Genomic DNA, 21318 nt, shown 5'->3' with positions numbered 1-21318 from the left:
TCTCACATCCCAATATCCCATTGTCTCAAAAAAGAAATATATTCCCACACCTCCAAGACTCCATCCAGGTTACAGGGAGCATCATCGGCGGCACCCCGTGCGCCTTGCGTCCCGTTCTCGTCAGCCCTAGCCGACGAGCGCCAAAGCGCCGCCGCCTCGGATGCCATGCGGGAGCTAGGGAGCTAGGGACAAGGGCAGGGCGCACGCACTGACGCGCGCACACGCCCAAAGCGAGCGCAGAGCATCAGCATCGTGTGCTAAAGAAGGCCCCTTTCTGCTCACATGGACGGGGTGTGGTGTGCCGCTTCCAGCTTTCCGAGGGAGATTTGAAGATAGCATAGCCTTCCTGCACAGGCGCACAGCAGCGGCAAAAGCCAAGCCCGGCAGGGCCCCCGACGAGCATGGTGTCGTGCGGTGAGCAGAGCATGGCGCTTTCTAGGGCCAGCAAAGGCGAATGTAGAGCTGAGCCACCAGAGAACAGAACAGGGAAGGGCAGGGCAGCGCCTCTCTACTACTGCTAGACTGCTAACGCTATCTGCTGCTTATCCTGGAGGAAAGGGGAGGAAGGAAGGGGTGCCTGCAGCCGGCAGATGCCCTCATCTAGCACTTTCTAGGATTCCTTTTCGGGAATTAGGGGGCAATTGGAAATCCAGTTCTCTACCTAGCTGTCGTATTTGCAGGTTTGTCTGCATCTCTGCAAGTCAAGAGAATAGGTTCGATTTTTTAAGTTCAGTGGTACTACTTCAAGTCGAGCTCGATCAGAAGAGAAATGGTCTGATCATTTCAAGAAGTGTTAGCTGAACATTCACCTTTTTCCTTGTACATGATTAAGAGCTGGACATGGGTTGACGTGCACGGGCATCGAGCAGCTCATTCACAGCTGAATTGAATTATTCCATCAGAGAAAAGATAAAAAAGGAAATGGGAAAAGCACTATCATTCCAACTTCGTCTCTCCACGATCCAGAGGCGCACACGAACTCATCATGAGCTCAACGCAACGCAGGGGAGAAAGAGCGAGAGGAGCCGAATCCCTCGCTCGGCGCTCGCTTTGTTCCTCGCCGCTTTGCGCTCCCTTTCTTCCCCCGCTCCGAGCACCTCCCTCCCCCCGGCGCGAAAAGCTCTCCTTTGTACCCATCTTTGAGCCCCCAAAAGCCTACCCGCCGAGGGGCATCCGTCTCCACGGCGGCCCAGACCCGTCCATGGCCACGAACCGCCGCTCCAACTCTGCTTCCTGGAAGCTTCTCCAATCCAGCCACGCACACCCCCCCGGCGGCCCGCCTCCCGATGCACCCCGCCGCTGCCCATTCCATCCCCATCCCCGATCGACTCCCCCACCGCACGGTCATGCGCTCGCTCGCAGGCCACAGCTAGCCGGTGACAGCTCCCGGCCGCCCCCGCCTTTGCCACTTTCCGGCCTGACAAAATCCCGCGCCCTTTCTGCAGGCGTACGTCGGCACTGAAAGAGAGGAGCCGAGGAGGGGGAGGACGGAAAAGCCGAAAGCCATCTATCCCCTCCTCGGGTGGGTGTGCTCCGAATCTTGGCATTTCTAGGGATTCTGTCATCCCGGTGTGGCGAGGCGGGTGGCGCTTTACGGTCTTTTGCCCGGCCGGGGAGCGTGTCCGTGACGAGACCGACCCCCCCACACACACCCGTGGAAGAAGCTTCCACGCTGCTTCCTCTGCTTTCCTGCGCCCCGGGCTATTTATAGCCGCCGCGGTCACTGCCAGGGGGTTTAAGCTAACGGTGCGAGCCGGCCGCCCCAGGTGAATCCGAGTGAGCCTAGTGGTCTCGACCTCTCGAGGTGTTGGCTCGCACGTGGGCCAGAGCGGTGTCGCCATGGACCTGAAGAGGGCGCTGGACGTGGAGGAGGAGGTGGTGGACGGCGACGAGGAGGAGCTCGCCGCCGGCTGCCCCGACGCCAAGCGCCGCCGGACGTTCCTCAAGTGAGCTTTGATTCCGTGCTGCATTGGGGCGTGGCCGCGCTGAATGCTTGAGTTCTTGGGTTTCTGACGCTGATGTTCGCCTCTGTCCTGTCCTGTCCATTTGCAGTAGCTCGATGCAGGAGGCCATCGGCGCGCAGTACATGCAGAGGCATCTGCCCAAGCTGGAGCCGTTCCTGCGCAGAGTCGTAAGCACTTCTCCTCCGCAGCCATCTGAATGGCACTGCACTTCGTTGCACTGTGGCGTTTTTTCCCTATCTCTGACAGAATTCTGATGGCCATTTGCGTCCTGATAATCAGGTGCAGGAGGAGGTGCATAATGTCCTCATCCGACACATCGATTCTGCACACAGGTTAGCCTCTAGACACTGAATTACTGAAATGCTACTAGTTCTTGTGGAGTAGCACATACTATGCTAGTAGCGGCTAGTTTCTCAGAGTTATGAAAGTCTTGCATGCTTCAAGTTGAGGTATTGCAAACGGTTAATGCTGAACAACAGTGTTCACAATCGCTAGAGCAGTATAAGTCTGGTTATTTTCATCTCACCCCTGTGCATTTTGAGTACTTCAAATATTAGTTGTTGTAGGAGATATCCTGCTCTAGTTTGCTACTCATGCTGCTGTTAGGATTCCTCTGAAAAACTGCTTTTAATTGTTTCAGAAATTATGCTGTCAGTGCAGTGTTAGGCTTTAGCTTCTTTTACTTTTGCTGTCAAATCTACTTTACCCAAACTGCCAACACACCACTTTTCGTTTTCAGTTGGTGCATGTCATGACTGAACTTGTGTTCTGCATTGTTCAGGCTCCCACTGCAACTGAAAACAAGCAGCAAACGGTACAAGCTGCAGTTCCAGGGAAACCTGCCGCAGACGCTTTTCACAGGCAACAGAGTGGAGGCCGAGAGCAAGCAGCCGCTCCGGATCGTCCTGACCGACGCCGCCACCAACCAGACGGTGACCTCCGGCCCCCTGTCCTCGATGAAGGTCGAGCTCCTCGTCCTCGACGGCGACTTCAACGCCGACGAGCGGCTGGAGCACACCGAGAAGGAGTTCAGCGAGAGCGTGGTGTTCGAGAGGGAAGGCAAGAGGCCGCTCCTGTCCGGCGAGGTGATCATCGTGCTCGAGAAGGGCGTCGCCTCCATCCGCGACATCTCCTTCACGGATAACTCGAGCTGGATAAGGAGCCGGAAGTTCAGGCTCGGCGCGAGGATGTCCCGGGCCAGCTCCATCGAAGAACGGGTGCAGGAAGCTGTCAGCAATCCCTTCCTCGTCAAGGATCACCGTGGAGAAGGTAAGTTGTTGGTCTACGCTCTTGACTTGGCACAGGTTTTTGTTCATGAAACATTTCGTCGTAGTAGTTTTGAACTCGACATTCATCAATGCCCCCGAATTTCAGTGTACAAGAAGCACCATCCTCCTGCATTAGCCGACGACGTGTGGCGCCTGGAGAAGATCGGGAAGGACGGGGTTTTCCACAAGAAGCTTGCTGACTTTGGAATCCACACCGTTCAAGACTTCCTCAGGAACCTGGTGATGGACCAGTACGGACTGCGCAGCGTAAGAGACTTGCACTACTGTCACGTACTGCTGATACAGTAGTGCTAATTCTGCTTCAGATTACCGAGCGTTGTATTCTCACCTTGCTGCACTGCACTACTGTTTTCAGTTGCTTGGCGGCGGGATGTCGAACAAGATGTGGGAGTCGACGGTGGAGCACGCCCGGGAGTGCGTGCTGGACGACAAGCTCTACTCCTACTGCAGCGGGCACGGCATCGTCCTCCTCTTCAACTGTGTCTACGAGGTCGTCGGCGTGATCGTCGGCACCAACTGCTTCACTTTGAACGCCCTCGATCCGACCCAGAAGGTCAGCAGCCGAACAGACAAAAATGCAGCAAGCGCGACGACGATCATGTCATGAGCGGCACACCTGACTGAGCTTTTCTTTTTATCTGTGCAGGCGCTGGTGGTGAAGCTGCAGCAGGACGCGTACAAGTTCCCGGACCGCATCGCCGAGTTCAAGGTGCAGTCGCAGGGCGCCCCCGCGGACCAGCCACCGGCCGCGGCCCAGGCCCTGCCCGTGCCCGCCGCGCAGGTGCTCGGCCTTATCCCACAGGGCACTCACCTTCCAGGAGGCGCCCCGGGCTCGCACGACGGCGACCTGCTGCTGAACCCGCTCCTCCTCCAGCAGCAGCGGCCGCAGCCGCTCAGCGAGGCCCTGGAGGACGTGCTGCAGTCGGCCGGCGCCGCGCACCACCAGCTCGGCGGCGCCGAGCCGTGGTCGTTCCCCTCGTTCGGGGTCGGCGTCGGGGCAGGCGGGTTCGACGCACGGGACCCCTTCGACGTGCAGTTCAGCGGGTCGCAGACGTGCGGGCTGCTGCTCTCCAGCACCGGCGCCAGGTTGTGAGGCCACGACGCGCGCGCTTGTTTTCGCTGGGCACGTCTTCCATGCGGTGTAGGATGGGATCGCGCGGGAGGAGCGTGGCAATTGGCATCATCATTTCGGCTGGATGCCATGCCGAGCCCTCCTGCCGGGTCGTGTCCGTTCGTCTAACTGTCTGCTGACATTGACCAGTGTTTGCTGTTTGGCTTGAGGACGCCTGGGAGAAAGGCAATAGCTGATGCACGCAGAGAAGAAGAAATAACTAGTGGTGCAATTGGTAGGATCAGATGTGAATCTTTTTTTCATCTTTTATCATTTTGGGATGTAACATGAGTCGTGAAAAAAATTAGCACTGCTCCGGGGTGTTTTGACTGTTCACCAGAACCCCTACCCATGTGTGTAAAAGCGTAAAAAAGGTGCCCTGTTTCTTCCTTTCTTAAACACTGTAGTCGTAAACTACAGTGAAATGAATGGCTGCCTTTCCAGTGGGGTAGATCATGTATGCCCTAACATGGGTACCAGCCATAGCATCAAGTCATCAACAGACGCAAATAATTCAGCATTCCAGTTCTTCAGGGCAAGGTAGCTGGCACGATTGATGAGTCTCCAACCTTGCAGCACTAGCTGACATGCAGTACCGTCTCTCGTCCTCAGATTACTGTTATGGGAGAAAAATATAAAAACTACGCATCACAAGCTGGGAAATATGCTTCGACTACATATATTTGGCAGCTGTACGGCCGCTAGCTCAAGGACAGTTGCACAAAAAAGAAAGGGGAAAAAAATCAACTCAGAAGAGGATTGCAAACAGAAATCTGAAGGCAAATACAATGAAATCCACTTCAGCCATACACCAAATACTGTCCTAGATTGATTGGGATAGAATCAAACATTCAAGCGACCGGCTCCATACAAAATGCATTCTAAATCAGCAATGAGGAGCCGTGCCATCGTTATCAAACACATTGTTAGGCTACTCATTTCTCTTTACATGTTAGGGTTCACAATACTAAAGGCTTCAAGTTTGTTAGCTATCTTCTCTGAGCAAACGAAAAATGCCATCCGCACTGTTGATAGAAACCAGGCTTGTTAGTTACCCCCAATTTTTTCAGTTCAGGCTGGAGTGCAGTTAGTTTCACCACACAATACTTGGATCAAACAACAAACGGTTTATTCTTCTCTTTTTACAAGCAGCAGAAAACCGAAATCGAAGACTAGTTGGCATGGACAGGACCCGGTGGTTTCCTATCAGTACCTTCACCTGCACGTTGTTGAGCGGCTTGATCTTTTACCTTCCATCGCATCCTTCTTTTTCCTACAGTCTGAACAAAGATAAGGACCACCCCATGGTGTTGATGGGGCTGAGCAGCAGCCACCTACATTGTCCGTCATTAAACCTTCGAACGGCTCTTGGTCCACTTGGCAGATAGCGCAGCGGAAGGGAGGCAGATTTGCTTTTGATGGGAAATTTCTACCCAACCTGCAAAAGGTATAGATTTCAAGTTAGGGCACAGCTGAACAGGCTCAAGTGAGCAGACAGAGAAGTAACACCAGGGTGTCCTTCCTCTTGAAGCAGAACATCAATCAGCAATAGATCTCCAACAGCCAAACAGTCAAAGTTAATCATAAGGCAGCTATGTGATCGTTATTTATATTAGTTTACTTGACTAAATGAAATGCTCCTGGCAGTTAAAAAGTTCTTCCAATCTAGCATGAAGTGCTCCTGGGAACCTCAATCTTCTACTGATAAGATAATACAACAAATTTAGTAGGAATGCCACATGCAATCAAGGATTCTAGTGAGGTTAAACAAAAGGGACTCTTGTGGCATATAACGAAATCTCTAAGATTACACATCACAACAAGTGTAGCCTAGCAAAACTAATATTCTTTTTACATTGCGTAAGTTCTGGAACGGGGAGAAGCAAAATGGCATACATACTTTATCCAAATGTAAGTCCATTGTAAAATCCACATCAACCACATTGCACATCCAGAATGTGGCATGGAATCTGTTAGCATAATATTACTTAAATCTTTTCTCTTAGGCCTACATTTTTAATTCACATTGAGAAAGGTATATATTCAAGTGATGCAACATGTCACCAAAAATTTATTCCTATCCAGTGCCAAAAATACCACAAAGGCTCATGTAAATAGAATGATGCCATCATGAAAGAACAGGGTTGCGGTGACAACATTCTATGGAATTCCAGGGGCACTAGAACTAATGGAACATCCAAATATGCCTAACCAGGAGAGAACGGACAAACTAGGTTTTTAGTTTCTACTGCACAGACTCTTAAATCCTGATGCAAACCATCCTCCACCAATGAATATTTTTATTTCCATAACATCAAACACAAGGGCATGATACAAAAAAAAAACGTGCAACAGAATTTGTTGAGCATTTCTGCATTGTTACTTACTCTACTAAACCAGAGACATGCGGCAATCAGAGTATTGGGAATTAATCGACGGCAACAAAGAATCCACATAAGCTAAAATGCTTAGAATGTGCATAAAACTGCAAAAAGGGTTTAGAGATACATGAACTGCACGAGAAAACAAGAACATGCCTTTCTTCCAACATTGCAGATCCCTCCTCAAATATTTCTTCCACAGAGCTCAATGAAGCAGATTTGCTGAGCTTTCCGACAGAACTATGTGACCTCCTACCAAAAATAAGAGACTTCAACATGTTCTGATTTCTCTTTGGAGACAATGCTGGTGGTGTTGAACAATGATCAGATGGGATGATGTCAACAACCACGCATGTGGTGTCGTCTTTCAACCCGCTAGTCTTCAGAGCTTGCTGCACAAGAAGTTGGATACTGATTAGATGATTTAGACAATTTAAGCATAACACAGAAAGTACCGGATGATGCAATAGCCCAGCCACATGCATACTCACCTTAACAACAAGCTTTGCAGCCAGTTCTGCAGGCAATCCCCGACATGCCTGAGCAGCAGTCTCTGAGGACAGAGCATCCCATATTCCATCTGAAGCAATTATTAGTCTTCCACCAGTATTTGGGAGCTACAATTACCAAAAGTAAACCACATGTTAACAAAAACATGTTAGGAAGAGCTAATTCCTTTCGTTTGATAAAAAGTGATGATTTCACACCTTCACTTGCTTGACATGTGGAATCGGTACAATGAACTCGCCGACATCAGTATCCCCAATTGACCTTGAAAGGCACAATCCACCAGGCCAGCATCGGAGAGGACCAACCTAAAAGAGAGAGAGGACAATTAACAACAAAATCCACATCCAGAAGTGCTTCCAAAGCATGCAGATATAATTATGTATCCTAGAATTCTTCTTCATCGCAATCACTGATGAGCAGTGATCATTACCTCTTGTCCTCCACAGAGATTAAGCCGGCTGACCTCCCCTCCACTTGCTGTGACCCGCTCCCTCTCCTCTGCATTCTCTTCTAGCCGGTGATCCACAGTCAGCAACGAGACCTCGCCGCCTTGTGTATCCAGAATGCACCTGGAATCTCCCACTGAAGCCACGGTGACCGTGAACCCATCAACCACAACCAGGGTCGCCGTTGTCCCTGAAGTCTCCCCTGCACCGATTCCCGAAGTTAAGCATCTTTCTAGCGAGGTTTGATCAGACTCCCAACAGCACTGCAAGGATCACCGGTGTCATCTCACCCTTGCGCTGGAAGTCAATGTCTGTCTTGACGAATCCAGCGACGAGCGCGCGCGGCAGCGCCTGTAGCCAGTCCTCGCGGCTGATGCCCTGAGGCACGGCGCTCATCACGTGCTCCAGCAATTTCTCCTTGCTGAACACCGCCGCCGACACGCCATTGTGGCCGTCGAACACCTGCGAACAGCAGATCCAAGGAACCAAAAACACAAGCCATCACACCACCGAACGCAAACTAGACCGGAATGGCAATACAAGAAAGGAAGAACGAGCCGTACAGCGAAGACGGAGAACGCGGAGGAAGGGTCGCCTGGGACGCGGAGGCAGTCGGGCTTGACGAGGAAGTAGTCCTCCCCGCGCTTGGCGAAGCCGGAGTGGCCGTACCGCACGAGCGGGCGCTCGGAGCCGTCGCCGCGGAGCTCGCGGCCGATCAGTGTGGCCAGGGGCAGAGCCGGGGAGAGCTTCCCCTCCGTGGCGGCGCCCGCCATCACAGCCTCTCGCCGCGGTCCTACAGAAGAAGCACTCTCCCAAAAAACCGCCGGGACGGCACCATGCCTTGCGCGGAAAATGTTGGGTCGGAGGCGACGGCGGGTAAAGACGCCAAGCTGGATCCGGGATCACGCGACGCGCACTCGGATTCGGAGGCAATGGCGACGCAATGCCGTCGGCGGCGAGCTGGGATTGGGGGAATTTGGCGAGGGCAGTGAACAGAAAAGGGGCTGGAAATGGGGGCGAGGATTTTAATCCGCCGATCAGAGGGAGAACGCGGAGGAAGGTTTTGTGATTTTTGTGTAAAACAGGGGGTTTAGGTAAAAAATCTCCCGGCCGGTGTGGTCACTGGGTCAGCCCCAGCAGGTAGGGCTGCGTGTGCAACCGTGCTGGATAGGTGGTGGTCAATGGTGGTTTACAGCTTTAAGAAAACCGTGTCGACACTGGATTTTGTTGCTGTCGTCTCATGGTCACCGTGTCAGTATCCATACTTTGAACGCCAAACTGCCAGCTAAAATGGATAGCTTGGACCATACATGTCTTGTGTCAGGTGGCTATGGATCCATGTCACCATGTGCCGTGCCGCAAGTCAGCATGTCCACGTACCATGCACTAACGAAAAAAGAAATAGAAAAGCATGTCCACTTAACAATGTGGAAAAAACTAATTTATATTTAAAAATGTACTTAAGCTTTAAGACAATGCACGTAAAATTAATAAAAATGCATTCGCACGTGGGCGCTTCAATAATAGAATATGGGAAAACTATTTGCGAAATCTTTGATAGAGCTAATAAATACATAATCCCCATAGTTTATTCCAATTTTACAAGGAAACCAACTCCGTGGCAATATACAAATATAACCTAGGGAATGTATTTGGTGCAAACCAGATACTCCGTGCAACCTTGGAAACTCTGAATCAAGACCACAAGATGTAATCTAATGGATAGGTTAGAGATGAGGTTATTTTTCACTTAACCGCCCGCCGGCCAGCAATGCAAAATTGGTTTTTTGCGAATACCCCTACCCCTTCCATCCAAACCCACCCCCCAGTGGACCCAGGGACGCCGTTGCCGCCGTGGCCCTCCGCGCGGTCTGGTGAGGGTGCCGCCGCCCCTTCGCCGCCATCCGTGTCCTTCTGCCGCCCGCGGAGGAGGTGAAGTTGGCCGGCACGGCGGCGTAGAAGGTGACGTCGAGGGCGAGGTAGGCGAGCAAGAAGAGGAAGGTGTGCAGCATGATGGCCGGGCGCTTGGGCGGTGCCGGTGGCTGGTCCCCGGCCATGGCGTGGCCAGCGCGGTGCGGGAGCGGTGGAGGTTGGTACAGCCGCCGGTGGCGACGGCGATGAAGTCGAAGAGCGAGGGCACGCCCACATACATTTTTTATGCATATAAAAGACCACGTACATATATTTATGCATGCAACAAACCAAATATACATATTTATCCATAGACAAACTTAAGTACATATATTTATGGGCATAAGAATTCAACCATAGACAAACTTAAGTATATATATTTATAGGCATGAGAATTCAAGTGGAATTAATAGTGTTCACCTAAACAGTATGTTAAACGTATGTTTAGCCTACATAATAACATTTAGATAGCGTTTGGTTCGTGCTAAGGTAATGTAAACGCAAAGGGAATCAGATTACAGTGTATTTGGAGGTGGAATAGGTGATTGCCCTCTTTGTTTGGTTGCACTCTGGTAACGTAATCAGATTACTGTGTGGGTACTATATCTATTTACGGTGGGGGAGGAGGGGTAACAAGCTTGTATAGATATTATTTAGGTAAGGGATTCGATTACAGTGTCAATTGACTACAAACCACCGTAACCAAACATATGTAATGGGATTCGTTACCTTCAGTAATCAGATTACGTTACATTTGAGCCAACCAAACACTGCCTTAATTCCGTTCTGTTTAAACCATTTAGCTTGTTTAATCCCATTTTTTAGTGTTTAAATCCGTTTCTATTTAATGAACCGTTTACAACCTAAACAAAATAGTTGGTCTCCCTTCACTGTTTAGATGCCGTTTAAATAACCATTTAGGCAAACACTTACTGAGATTTGATGTTGTATCCATTATATAAAAGAAGTATATTGATATTGAATACATACAGGTGTATTCTAGCTCATCTTGCCCTATTTTAAGACGAGTTCGCATCTAGAAACATGTGCTGCATCTGCCTGTTTAGTGCGCTCGTGCACCCACAATTTGTCCACTATACATTTGCCAACAATACTACACGTAGCACACTAGCACGTATGTCGCAATGATTAGTTTGCTAAGCTAAACAAGAGAACATAACCCTAACCCCTTAGCTACGGGTGTCCAATTTAATCATCATCAGTTATACTATACAAGATCCTTAATCTAAAAATTTAGAAGCCCCGGCTAAAACAAAACAAAAAATGCTACTAGGCATACATTATTTTTTTTTAAAAAAAATAAGAAAATGGTTCATGAAAAAAGGTTTCGAGAAAATTCACTGTTGATACCGAGAAAATAGAGTATTTATTATTTAATATTGAAAAAATAACTTTTTATTTAATACTGAGTTGAACTTTCATTTATTGTTTGACACCATCGTCGGTCCCGTCAGTTAACCGGCCGCGCAAGCAGCGATAGACGAGAAGGGAAAACAGCGGTGTGCCGGCTTGCGGTGTTAGCAAGTAACTTGAAGTCTGGGCCTTAAGCCGATGCAGAGCGACCCATCCATGTTAATGACTGGCCCATGGATAATTACTTCCATTTTTAATGGGCCCAAAGTTCATGGTGGCTTGGCCCATCTGTAAGAACGGTATTGTAGCAAATCCCTATCCTTTCAGCTTTTTGGTGTTTCCTTCAGTAAGATTTCAGAGTGAGTCTCTTCGTCACAAAGGTTTACCTTGTGTTGTTCAAGTAGACCGTCACCAACTTGAGATATTCACATTTTTTGCTTACAATGCATGTTCTTCTTTCTATAGTACTACAGAATATTCAGCTTATTCAGCCGGCTTATCAATCATCAAACAGTATTTTTCTCTCACAACAAATCAGCCGTTTCAGCTTTTCAGCCGGCTTATAAGCTGAAGCGAACAAGTCCTATGTTCTTGTTCTACCTTTGCCGATTCGCTCTGCGAAAACCAAACCAAATGGAAAACGAGCACGAAGTTGCAGTTACCGAGTCAGAAATTCATCACTGCCCGAAATTATGCGCGCTCATCAACACTTACGTTTCTGACTAATTCCACTCGGAAATGCATGAGACGACATGCAGGTTTACAGTGAAGCTTGAAAACAACAACCGGACTACACCGGAGTCCCAAGGTGTGGAGCATCCCTCCGGCAGATTAACGGAAAATTTGCATGTTCAGGCTCACTGCGTCTTAGCAGGCACCGCAACTCTGCAGCAACGACATTTCAGGTCGCCTGCATTGCCGCAAGTAACGCAAAATTCGAATGCAAGTGAGCTTGTTGGCTGTATGTCACATTAGCTGAAAACAAACCAATGCCACCAAACATTGTTATTGTAAACTTCGTTTGTTCATTCATGGTAGGGTGGACCCATGGAAATCATATGTTGATTGAAAAGAACTGCAGCAAAAGCAAAAGCCACTCCTTAGGATGCTCGATAGCAAGAATTGAGGCACATTGCAAAGAGTCTTTATCAAAAGATAAAAGTATTCGAGTATAGCAATTAGGCACCAGCTTTTGATCAATCAATTTCCTTTCTTTTCATTATATATTATATTATGAACAACATACAAAAAATTAGCAACAACTCAACATAGCCTGATAGGCCAATAAGAAAAAATGGTTAATGGCCTCACACACCAGTTGTTGAGATCACAACTCACCACACTGACACAATCAATTGGGTTTATTGTCACTCATTGCTGTACACGAGAACAACCTCGCAATCTCTCATGACAAACGCTGAGAAAAAAAAGAGGCAAAAACTGCACATGATCATTGTAAGAGTCCCTACTTTGTACCAGCTTGTCTTCCATTTGATGAAAGCCTTCTGCTGTCGCTTCTGCTTAAAGGTTGCCTAACAGATCTGTTTGAACCGTTTGTGGCTTTCCTCGATGCTGATGGTATTTGGGAATGAACTGGAGTCCTGATGTACATGGAAATGCATGGAACAGAATACTTAGTCTTCAAGTCAAATAAGCGGTTAATACATTCAAAATGGTCTAGGAGTCTAGCTTAGTCTGTTCCTTGATTTTTCTCTGTTTCGTGGAACATCACAAAACTAAGGGATTGTACAAGAACAGAAGACTTTTTAGACAAATAAAAGGTATGCCAGTAGTCAGTAGATGTTTTCACACTAATAGAAGTTCAGACGTTCACTAACCCTGTGATTTGATTAACCTTAGCAAACAACACTCTAGAAAGTTAAAATTACTGCGATCCACATGTATGAATGGAATGTTTCACTGCTTTCGATTCAAAGTAAGCAACAGCCAAACTGTATCTTCCAATATCTGAACTTAAGATGTGCTAGTGGTACCCCCCATGCAAAAGGTTTAAGTCATATACACTGCAAAGTTTCAAGAAATTGCTCAACAGTAACTTAATTTGTATATTAATGTGTTTTTTGTTTCAAGAAATGATGTTTCTTATTTTCCGTGGTTCCAAAAAAGGTAATACACGATTTTGTTTACTGCAATATATATGTTTTATTTGTCAAAGACAATTACCTGGAATCTGAGCCGTCTCTTAGCTTTGCTTGTGGTTTCTTAACCTTCGCTCCGCTCTCACTAATCGAGCTATTCATGCTTTGGACATTGAGCTGCCATAGCGCATCTGATTCTGAGGAATCACTTGTTGCCATGTCAATATCATCAGAATCATCCGTATTTGTAGAATAGAATCGAGGCCTTTGCTGTTCATACTCATGATCATCCTTTTGTCTTGTGTTATTTCTCTGGTACTGCTTCTCCCTCATACCTGAATGATATCTCTGATAAAAGAAATCAGGTAAAGCTGCACTGTCCCCCTCCCAATCACCGACTGAGTTATTGTTGTTCACTACAACCTTATCTATCCAGTCCCCACTGACCATTTCCCTTTCATCTCCCATCTGAAAATTCACCCTTAAATTGCTGTCTGGCCATGAAGGAGAATCATTTGATGTTAACAAATCCTGGAGGTCAAAGCTTGGTTTCTTTTGCCTCAATGTAGGATTGGCTCTAACCTGAAACATAAAAGAACAAATCATACACGATTCATGATGATACAAAAAATATTATAGAATCCTATCACAGCTGAAATGACAAGAGTTATGATCATAACTCCCTATGCCATATTATATCTTTAATTACCTAAAAATTTGGATGGTAAAGAATACATGGAAGAAATAATTGAGAAGTTCAGAACATTGTTACCTCTATGTTTCCGACATCCTCCATTGGTTGTCTGAAGTTAGTTTGGCTAGACAGTAAATCACAACTACCCTGTCGCCTATTTGAAAAACCAGGCGAAGGCATCTTCATGTTAAATGCGTCAGAGTCACGACTCATGATTTGCTCCGATCCTGAGTCTTTCAGAGCTAATGCTGATTTAAGTCGAGCAATCTGAGCACGAACAGAGAACATAAATATCTTGAATAGACCAAAGGCAGTAAGAAAGATGATAGAGTAACGTCACAACAGAAATAAACCTGCTCTTTAAGCTCCCTAACTTCTCCGGATTCTTTATTTAAGCGAGCAGCTCCAAGTTCAACAGTTGAGACACGCTCGGCAAACTTCAAGGTGCTGATGGTTTCTCCTACAGCATCACTCTCTGGGCTTATATGAACAAACATCAAGGTTTTGGCCTGACCTCCTGTTGATAAAATCAATATAGTTTAATTGAAAAGGAATGTTCACTGTACTCCACAGCCAGCACAAATGTATGAAGAACTTGCAAGGGAGTTATCTTACCAAGTGAATCTTGAAGAAGTTGCGTTAATTTACTATTCCTGTAAGGTACATGTGCATTCTTTTGGGCAAGAGAAGCAATTACATCCCCTAAGGCCGATAATGATTTGTTTATATGCTGTGCTTCTTTTAATCTTTCTCCAGTAACCTCTGACTTATCAACCCGTTCACTGCCTGCAAGATCAACTAAATGCATGCAACCACGAAGAATGGTCCCTGATGTCAGATCCCTTCCTTGAACATGAACAGTTAAACAACTGCAGGATTACAAGAATATTGTGTTACTTTCCATTGTTATGTTAAAGTAACTTATGTGATTTGATTACACATAGAGGTTGCAAACATACCTGTGGGAACGACTACTCCTGTCATTTAGAGCAGTGGCACCGACAGCACGATTCTTCTGCCCAACATTCATCAATTCCATGACATCCATTGTTGACGCCACACGGACAAGGCTTGCATCCGGCACATTGAGCCCATTCTGAGAGTTATTTCGAATCTCCAATGTATATATTTGTTAAGGAAATAAATTCCCTTCGGCAGCACAACATAACACAAACTCATAAAGAAACTGACACAATTTGAAAGAAATATGATTGCACAAAGGATATCTTTTGTTCAGACCATCAGTGACGAGGAGATCCCTGACTTGTTCGTTGTAAATCTCAATCATTTGCACAGCAATATCATATATGAAGGTTCCTTTCCTTTGTTCAGCAAGCTTAAATAGATCGCCAAGTGCGCGATAGTTGACACCTTGGGTTTGCTCAGTCATGTTCTTGGGCCCACTCTACATAAAACCATTAGAAATAAACATTAAGATAAAAGGAAAACCCTCAGTGGTAATATTGTGTAGCTCTTTAGGATCTCTCTTAACTTCTATCATTCACTCTTACTTGGCAAATATTGGTGTGTATTACTCACCATTGTGTATGTCTTCCCGGATCCGGTTTGGCCATATGCGAAGATACAAACATTGTATCCATCAAGAACTGAGCGAATAAGGGGCTGGGTATCTATGAACACCTCATCTGCACAACAAACAATTATGTGGATCTTCCATTTCATATAGAGAAGAGCTAGATAGGGACAAGGTAGAATACCTTGTGTTGCTGATGGGCCAAAAACCTTATTGAAGCTAAAAGTTTTCCGGCCTTCCTTTCCAGACTTTGAAGGGGTGATGATGGTTATGTTGCCCTCGTCAATGGAACCCACGGTGGAAGGACTTCCTTGTCCAGGTAAAAAGGGCCGTACCCTACAATATACCCTGATATTTCCTATATGCAAGAAACATAAAAAAAACCTAAGAACAGCACATTTTTCTTTATCTTTCAAAGCACCGAATCTTTGCCTATTCAAGTTGGAATATCCATGCTTAAATATTTAATGTAACAAGCGCACCTTTAAGATCCTGCACCTGGTTGTATAGCTTTCGATTTTCTTCAAGAACTTTGTGATAACCTGAAGCAGCATGAGCCAGGCTAAACAGGTGCCTTCCTGAAATAAAATTTGCAAATATGCACTTTCGTTAGTATTTTTGTGTTAAAGTAGTTAATGAATCACAATCACCAAAACTCCGGAAGCATACTCATATTACCAAGAAGGTTTACGTCCTCAGAATATTTCATTTGCATATACTCCATACCCGCCTTAGTGGTTATCAGATCAGCCTTGAGTTCCTAGAGGCGACAAGAACCGTTTAAGTAAACCATTACCAAGATGTTAAGAAAGACAAAGAGAACTGAGAAGGTACCTCAACATTTTTTGACTGTTGTTGGAGAATTGAATGTTGCTTCAGTGACACTTCTCTTGATGCTTCTTTTTTTGTTTGTTTATGGTTACAGTAAATATCTGTTGCATCCATCTATACAGGAGATGAACTAAATTTTAGATGTAAGCTTAAATTAGTAGTATATTTGTCCTAACTGTATTTGTGATAACAGCAAGAGTTACTTGATGAGTAAAACAAGAAACACAATTCGAGCATATTAAATAAGAATGATTCACAACTTGCCTTTCTCCCACTAGTATTAGGAGTGGTCTCAACCAGAACCTTTGATTTCGAAAAGGATTTGGTGCTGTCAGTACCATTTTTTAGAGCCGCTTTGACCTGCACAATGTATTGGAACTTCGATTACTATATTGTCAACTGCTCACTCAGCATAATGCCATATGTCGTATGCAGAAGCAATTCATAAACAACAGATAAGAAATGGACAAATAATACCAAACATACCAATTCATTCTGGCTGTTTAGACGATTTTCAAATTCTTCAACAAGTTTACTCAGCATGGACTCCAAGAGCTGCAAACAAACAAAAGCATAAGAACTTCATGGAACTGGTAATCTCATAATCGAAAAATATTGAACCAAATTAGCTATCTCCGTTGAACTGGTAAGTAGCTTACAAAAAACGGGGAAGCAAATTGGCATACCTGTGGAACTTCATCTGGCCTCTTGTCGGACAAAACTGCACTAACCAACATCTTCAGCGGGCGCGACGTCGACTGTTTGGAAATACATACGAAAGGACCAACAATTCAGCCAGATTGCAACTATACAGAGAAGCCAATATAGCTACTAAGTTAAAGTGTGGAACTAACCATGTCGCTAGAATCAAGATGAGCATCGGCATTGAATCCAGCCTCCTCATAGGGCACTTCACCTTCATTCATCGATTGACTTCTGCGAAACGGCTCGGAGTTCTTCCTCCCGAAGGACTTGCCGGACGCCGACGGCTTCAGATTCCCCCCATACTTCCACGGCCCGGTGCCACCACATTGCTTCCAGTCACCGTACGACTTCAGTGCGAGCACGCAGTTCACCACCCTGGCGCTCTTCCCTCCCTGCGCCCAGAAAGGCAAAAAGGCACATCAAGGTCACAGCCTCCTCGAGAGTGTGTGTGCAGAAAGCAACGGTGTGGTGAGTGGTGACAAGTTGCTGCAGCTGCAAGAAAAGCCAGGTGGTGGTACCCCACTACCCCTTGCCCCGAAACGAACCTGCTCCAAATCGGAGGCCTCGAAGCACGGCAGGCCGATCTCCTGCGTCGCCACCAGGAAGTTGCGCACGTTCTCGAAGTACTGGAACGCCGACAGCGCCGCACCGTCGGCCTGCAGCACGGAGTCCGCCGTGTTCACCACCACCTGCAGGCGCGCGCATGGCGCAACGGGCACCGTCACGACACGATGGCAACGGCCGCGGGAACGAACGGGACAAATGAACGAACACAAGGAGCGCTTGCCTTCGGGACGGCGCCCGGGTGGACCCGGTTGAGCGCGCTGCAGAGGATCTGGCCGTTGCGGAGGCCGAGGCGGAACTCCTCCTCGGACGGCTCCTCCGGCAGGTCACGCGCGGCGACAGCCCCCACCGTGCGGCGCAGCCACCCCGCCGCCTCGTTCCGCCGCGACGCTGCACCCACCAATTAACCGAAGCAAACGAAATTCAGAACAACAACCCCACCCGAGCGAATATGCCAAAGCGGCGGCGGCAGAAAAAACGGAACAAACACAAGCGAGATGGGGGCGCGCAAACCGCACCGGCTTCCTCGGCCCTGCGTGACGCGAGGTCGCGATCGCTGAGGCGGCACCCGTGCTGCCGCAGCACGTCCTCCACCACGGCGGCCGCGGAGAGCGAGAGGATCGCCGCCGCCTCCGCCATTCCCTCCACCCCCAGAGGCGCGTGCCCGCTGCGCTGCTGCGGCTCGGCCGGTTCCGTTTGAAATGGGCGACGGAGTTTAAGCTGTTGCGCAGTCCATTAATGGGAGCTGCGGGGTTCTGCCTCTGCGTGGTGGTTTTGTGGGAAGGGGGTGGTTATAATGGAGGGGTAGGGGAGGTGGGTGCTTTGTGGCCTCCTCGCTCTCCCTGCTTGCTTTTCTTTCGGCTGTTTCGGGTTTAAAAATTGTGGTTAGTGAAGTGGAAATATTGCTCCCCTTTCTTCTCGTTTCTCCTCCCTCTTATTTGTTTTCGCCGCTCGGCTGTTTTCTTTGAGTAAAGTGCACTGTGATCATGACTCCGGAGCCCCGACCTGCTAATCACGCCGGTATTCAGAACTGCTGATGGCCAAGCCTGTAGATTTTTTTCCGACTTATTCAGATAGTGTAGTTTTCTTTATTTTGATTTTTAAACGGCATGTTGCCCCTTGGCTAGTGTTTTTTTGAGGAACATTCCTCCAGGTTTCGCTCATGCCATTTTAGAAGAGCAAGCTCTTCTGCAGATGATCATAGAAAATTTATATGCCCTTTATATTCAAGAAAAAATTATCATGATACCACATGCGCTCTGCGCAAATGTAGTACCTTGTGCAGGGAAGACACCCTGCAAAAGAAGGTGAGGGGCTCAGGACTAGGGCTGAGGGGCTGAGGTGGTAGCTATGTCAAGGTGGGAGCGTCAAGATGATAAGGTTAGCGACTAGTAAGATCGAGATGAAGCAATGGGAGTCGCCAATTGTTGGTGGAGGAAGGTAAGTTGGAGGTGCAGTATGGAGGCAAGGCATGTTTGAAGATGCATGCTGCTACAATGGGCGATGGGTCAACGAGATAAGGTGGGGAGAGGTGGTGGTGATCGGAGAAAAAGGATGGCATGAGGAGGATGGCACGGTAGGTTGCATGCTTCTTTGCAATGTGACATACACAAATTAACTTAGTCATATCCTTAAGTCTTGGCGATGTAATTGATGATTGGCTTTCCAAGGGTTGAAGATTTGAGTAAGATGCAAGTTTGTTTTTTTTTTATTTAGAACAATGTGTGGAAGGTGCCCCATAGAATGGTGGTATATATGATTTCTTCTTGTTCATGAATGTTGAGACTTGTGAGTATATATGTGATACAGGACTTTGTTTGCGACATGATGAACGTTGCCATGCCAAAAGTTTTGGCATGTCACAGTTTCTTAGATTCCTTAGACTATGATTTGGTTCACTTTCACAGCTACGACTTGCCATAGTTTCTTAGCCACATGACCCATGTGTAGATATATTTTATTGTCAAAGTCACAAGTGTGACATTAATTATGTTCGCCACATTTTTTTACAGCCACAACTGGTATACGATTAGTGTTAGATTGATGTATTTATGCGTGTGTGGGCCTGGACCCTGGCGTCACAACCGGTCAGCCCAAGGGACACGGCCAGGCTATTCAGCCAGCCCTAGGATTGATACAGATATGAGGAGATCTTGATTGCCCTATTTCCATGAGCTCTCAAGATCTCCTCAACCCTATTTATGTAACACATATGCCTCTGATCAATCTAATCTATTATCCCACGTAATATTCATTGCCCTCATGGTATCATGAGCTTTAGATCTTGATCCTATCTCACCTTCCACACTCTAGCGCGCCGTCCGGCACTGCATCCTTGTGCGCCATCACCAAGGTTGACGAAGTCGCCGCTGGCTCTGTTCCTACCACTAATGCAGTGGATGGCGCGCTTGAGGCTAGGGACCCCACGGCCGCCGCCGAAACCGAGCGCCTCACCAAGGAGGAGCGTGCTCGGAAGGCGGAGGCCGACCACACTGCCGCCCTCTCCTGTGCGGAGGCGACCGAGCGCGAAGCCGCCCAAGCGGCCCAGGACCGGGACGCCGCCGCTGAGTGCGCCCGCCTGGCCCATGAGCGCGCCGCGGCCGAGATCTCATTAGCGGACGACATCGATGACTCTGCCTCCCATGTCTCCGACGGCGCCGCCCACGACACCCTTCTCCAGCATTAGGCCACGACGCTTCTCAATCTGCATGATCAAGTCGTCGTTGTGCAGAATATCCGTGCCCTCCTCCCACTCATCCTCGATGTCACCTCCACCTTCTACTCCCGCTGGCGTGAATCCTTCCTCCTTGTCCTTGGGAAGTACTCGCTGGAGACCCACGTCCTCTCCGACACCTCGGTTTCCTAGTCCCATGACTGGGTTTGAATGAACTGCGTCGTCAAGACGTGGCTCCTGGGGGTCATCACCGCCAAGCTAGCTGATGCGGTGGTGGAGCATGGTGCCAATGCTCATGCTGTGTGGCTCGCCATCGAGTCCCAATTCCTCAGCAACCACGAGACTAGGGCCCTCTTCCTCAACCTGGAGTTCCGTAACCTTGCCTGGCGACCTCTCCGTCATCGACTACTGTCATCGCTACAAGGGCATGGCGGATGCATCTCCGACTGTACGCTCGTCATCAACGTCATCCACGGCCTCCACGAGCGTTTCACTACCATTGGTCTTCATCTTCGATGCACTCGTCCTCTCCCCACCTTCCTGAAGGTGCGGAACGAATTGATACTTGAAGAGATCACCATGGCAAAGATAACGCCCGCTACTGCTCTCACCGCCTCCTCTGTGGCAGGCGCCTCCAAGTCCTCCCCGTCCCATCAGCCACTGAAGCAGGCAGGCTCTTCCACTGTTGGCAACGACGAGCAGAAGCGTTGCAAGCGGGGTGGCCAAAAGCGCGACGGCGGCTAGAAGACCTCTAGCGGTGGCTTCCCTAAGGGCGGCAGCGGCAAATCCCCTAAGACGGTGGTGGGTCCTCCTCCGAGCCCTCCAACGTCGGGGCAGGTCAGATCTCTGGCACTGGCCAGACTCCTACTAGTGGGTGGCCCACCTACCACAACCCCTGGACCGGCGCCATCTACATGTGGCACGGCCCACAGGTTCCTAGGCGCAGGTGCAGGCGCCCCAGCGCTCCTTTACTAGGCCCGTGCAGCACCCCCACGCCCTCCTGGAAAGTGGCTAGGGACAATGGACCGCTGCCATGCCTGGGCAGGGCCAGTGGGCTATGCCTCCTCCTGGCTAGGTGCAGTGTTGTTCCCCCACCTGGCTACTATGGGGCGGCGACAAGTGCAGGTTGGGACCAGCAGGCTCTCGCTGCCAACTTCAGCACAATGACGCTCCAGCAGCTGCAATAGCGCGAGTGGTACTTGGACTCTAGTGCCACCACACACGTCCTCTG

The 21318-nt window shown here is 48.4% G+C and overlaps 4 protein-coding genes across 4 annotated transcripts; 2 read left to right on the top strand and 2 right to left on the bottom strand.

Annotated features, from left to right (window-relative positions):
• The first annotated feature begins 952 nt into the window (after window positions 1-952).
• LOC117837651 (calmodulin-binding protein 60 D) lies at window positions 953-4820 on the top strand. The gene is made up of 7 exons (XM_034717381.2): window positions 953-1946; window positions 2053-2131; window positions 2244-2296; window positions 2746-3233; window positions 3339-3499; window positions 3609-3806; window positions 3900-4820. Exons 1-7 carry the CDS (start codon window positions 1840-1842, stop codon window positions 4344-4346), a joined length of 1533 nt encoding a protein of 510 aa, XP_034573272.1. The 5' UTR covers window positions 953-1839; the 3' UTR covers window positions 4347-4820.
• Window positions 4821-5171: 351 nt separating this feature from the next.
• On the bottom strand, window positions 5172-8740 carry LOC117837652 (probable protein phosphatase 2C 33). The gene is made up of 7 exons (XM_034717382.2): window positions 8265-8740; window positions 7992-8163; window positions 7686-7903; window positions 7453-7560; window positions 7237-7362; window positions 6902-7137; window positions 5172-5802 (listed from the first exon to the last, which is right to left on the bottom strand). The coding sequence occupies exons 1-7, from the start codon at window positions 8472-8474 to the stop codon at window positions 5580-5582; spliced, it is 1293 nt and encodes a 430-aa protein (XP_034573273.1). The 5' UTR covers window positions 8475-8740; the 3' UTR covers window positions 5172-5579.
• A 3436-nt stretch (window positions 8741-12176) lies between these two features.
• On the bottom strand, window positions 12177-18214 carry LOC117837650 (kinesin-like protein KIN-14F). Its single transcript, XM_034717380.2, has 19 exons — window positions 17932-18214; window positions 17637-17803; window positions 17395-17538; window positions 16999-17241; window positions 16831-16902; window positions 16631-16699; window positions 16409-16504; window positions 16148-16258; window positions 15992-16073; window positions 15796-15891; window positions 15498-15671; window positions 15319-15425; window positions 15006-15184; window positions 14739-14900; window positions 14395-14648; window positions 14133-14296; window positions 13858-14046; window positions 13171-13667; window positions 12177-12587 (listed from the first exon to the last, which is right to left on the bottom strand). The coding sequence occupies exons 1-19, from the start codon at window positions 18050-18052 to the stop codon at window positions 12452-12454; spliced, it is 3063 nt and encodes a 1020-aa protein (XP_034573271.1). The 5' UTR covers window positions 18053-18214; the 3' UTR covers window positions 12177-12451.
• Window positions 18215-20297: 2083 nt separating this feature from the next.
• Window positions 20298-20831, top strand: LOC140221227 (uncharacterized). The gene has a single exon (XM_072290542.1). The coding sequence runs from the start codon at window positions 20298-20300 to the stop codon at window positions 20829-20831; it is 534 nt and encodes a 177-aa protein (XP_072146643.1).
• Window positions 20832-21318: the final 487 nt, after the last annotated feature.

Source organism: Setaria viridis, chromosome 9, assembly GCF_005286985.2.
Source record: "Setaria viridis chromosome 9, Setaria_viridis_v4.0, whole genome shotgun sequence".
In the NCBI taxonomy this organism is placed as follows: Eukaryota; Viridiplantae; Streptophyta; class Magnoliopsida; order Poales; family Poaceae; genus Setaria; species Setaria viridis.
The sequence above is the reverse complement of the archived record's forward strand: the minus strand, read 5'-3'. Positions and strand labels throughout refer to the sequence as shown.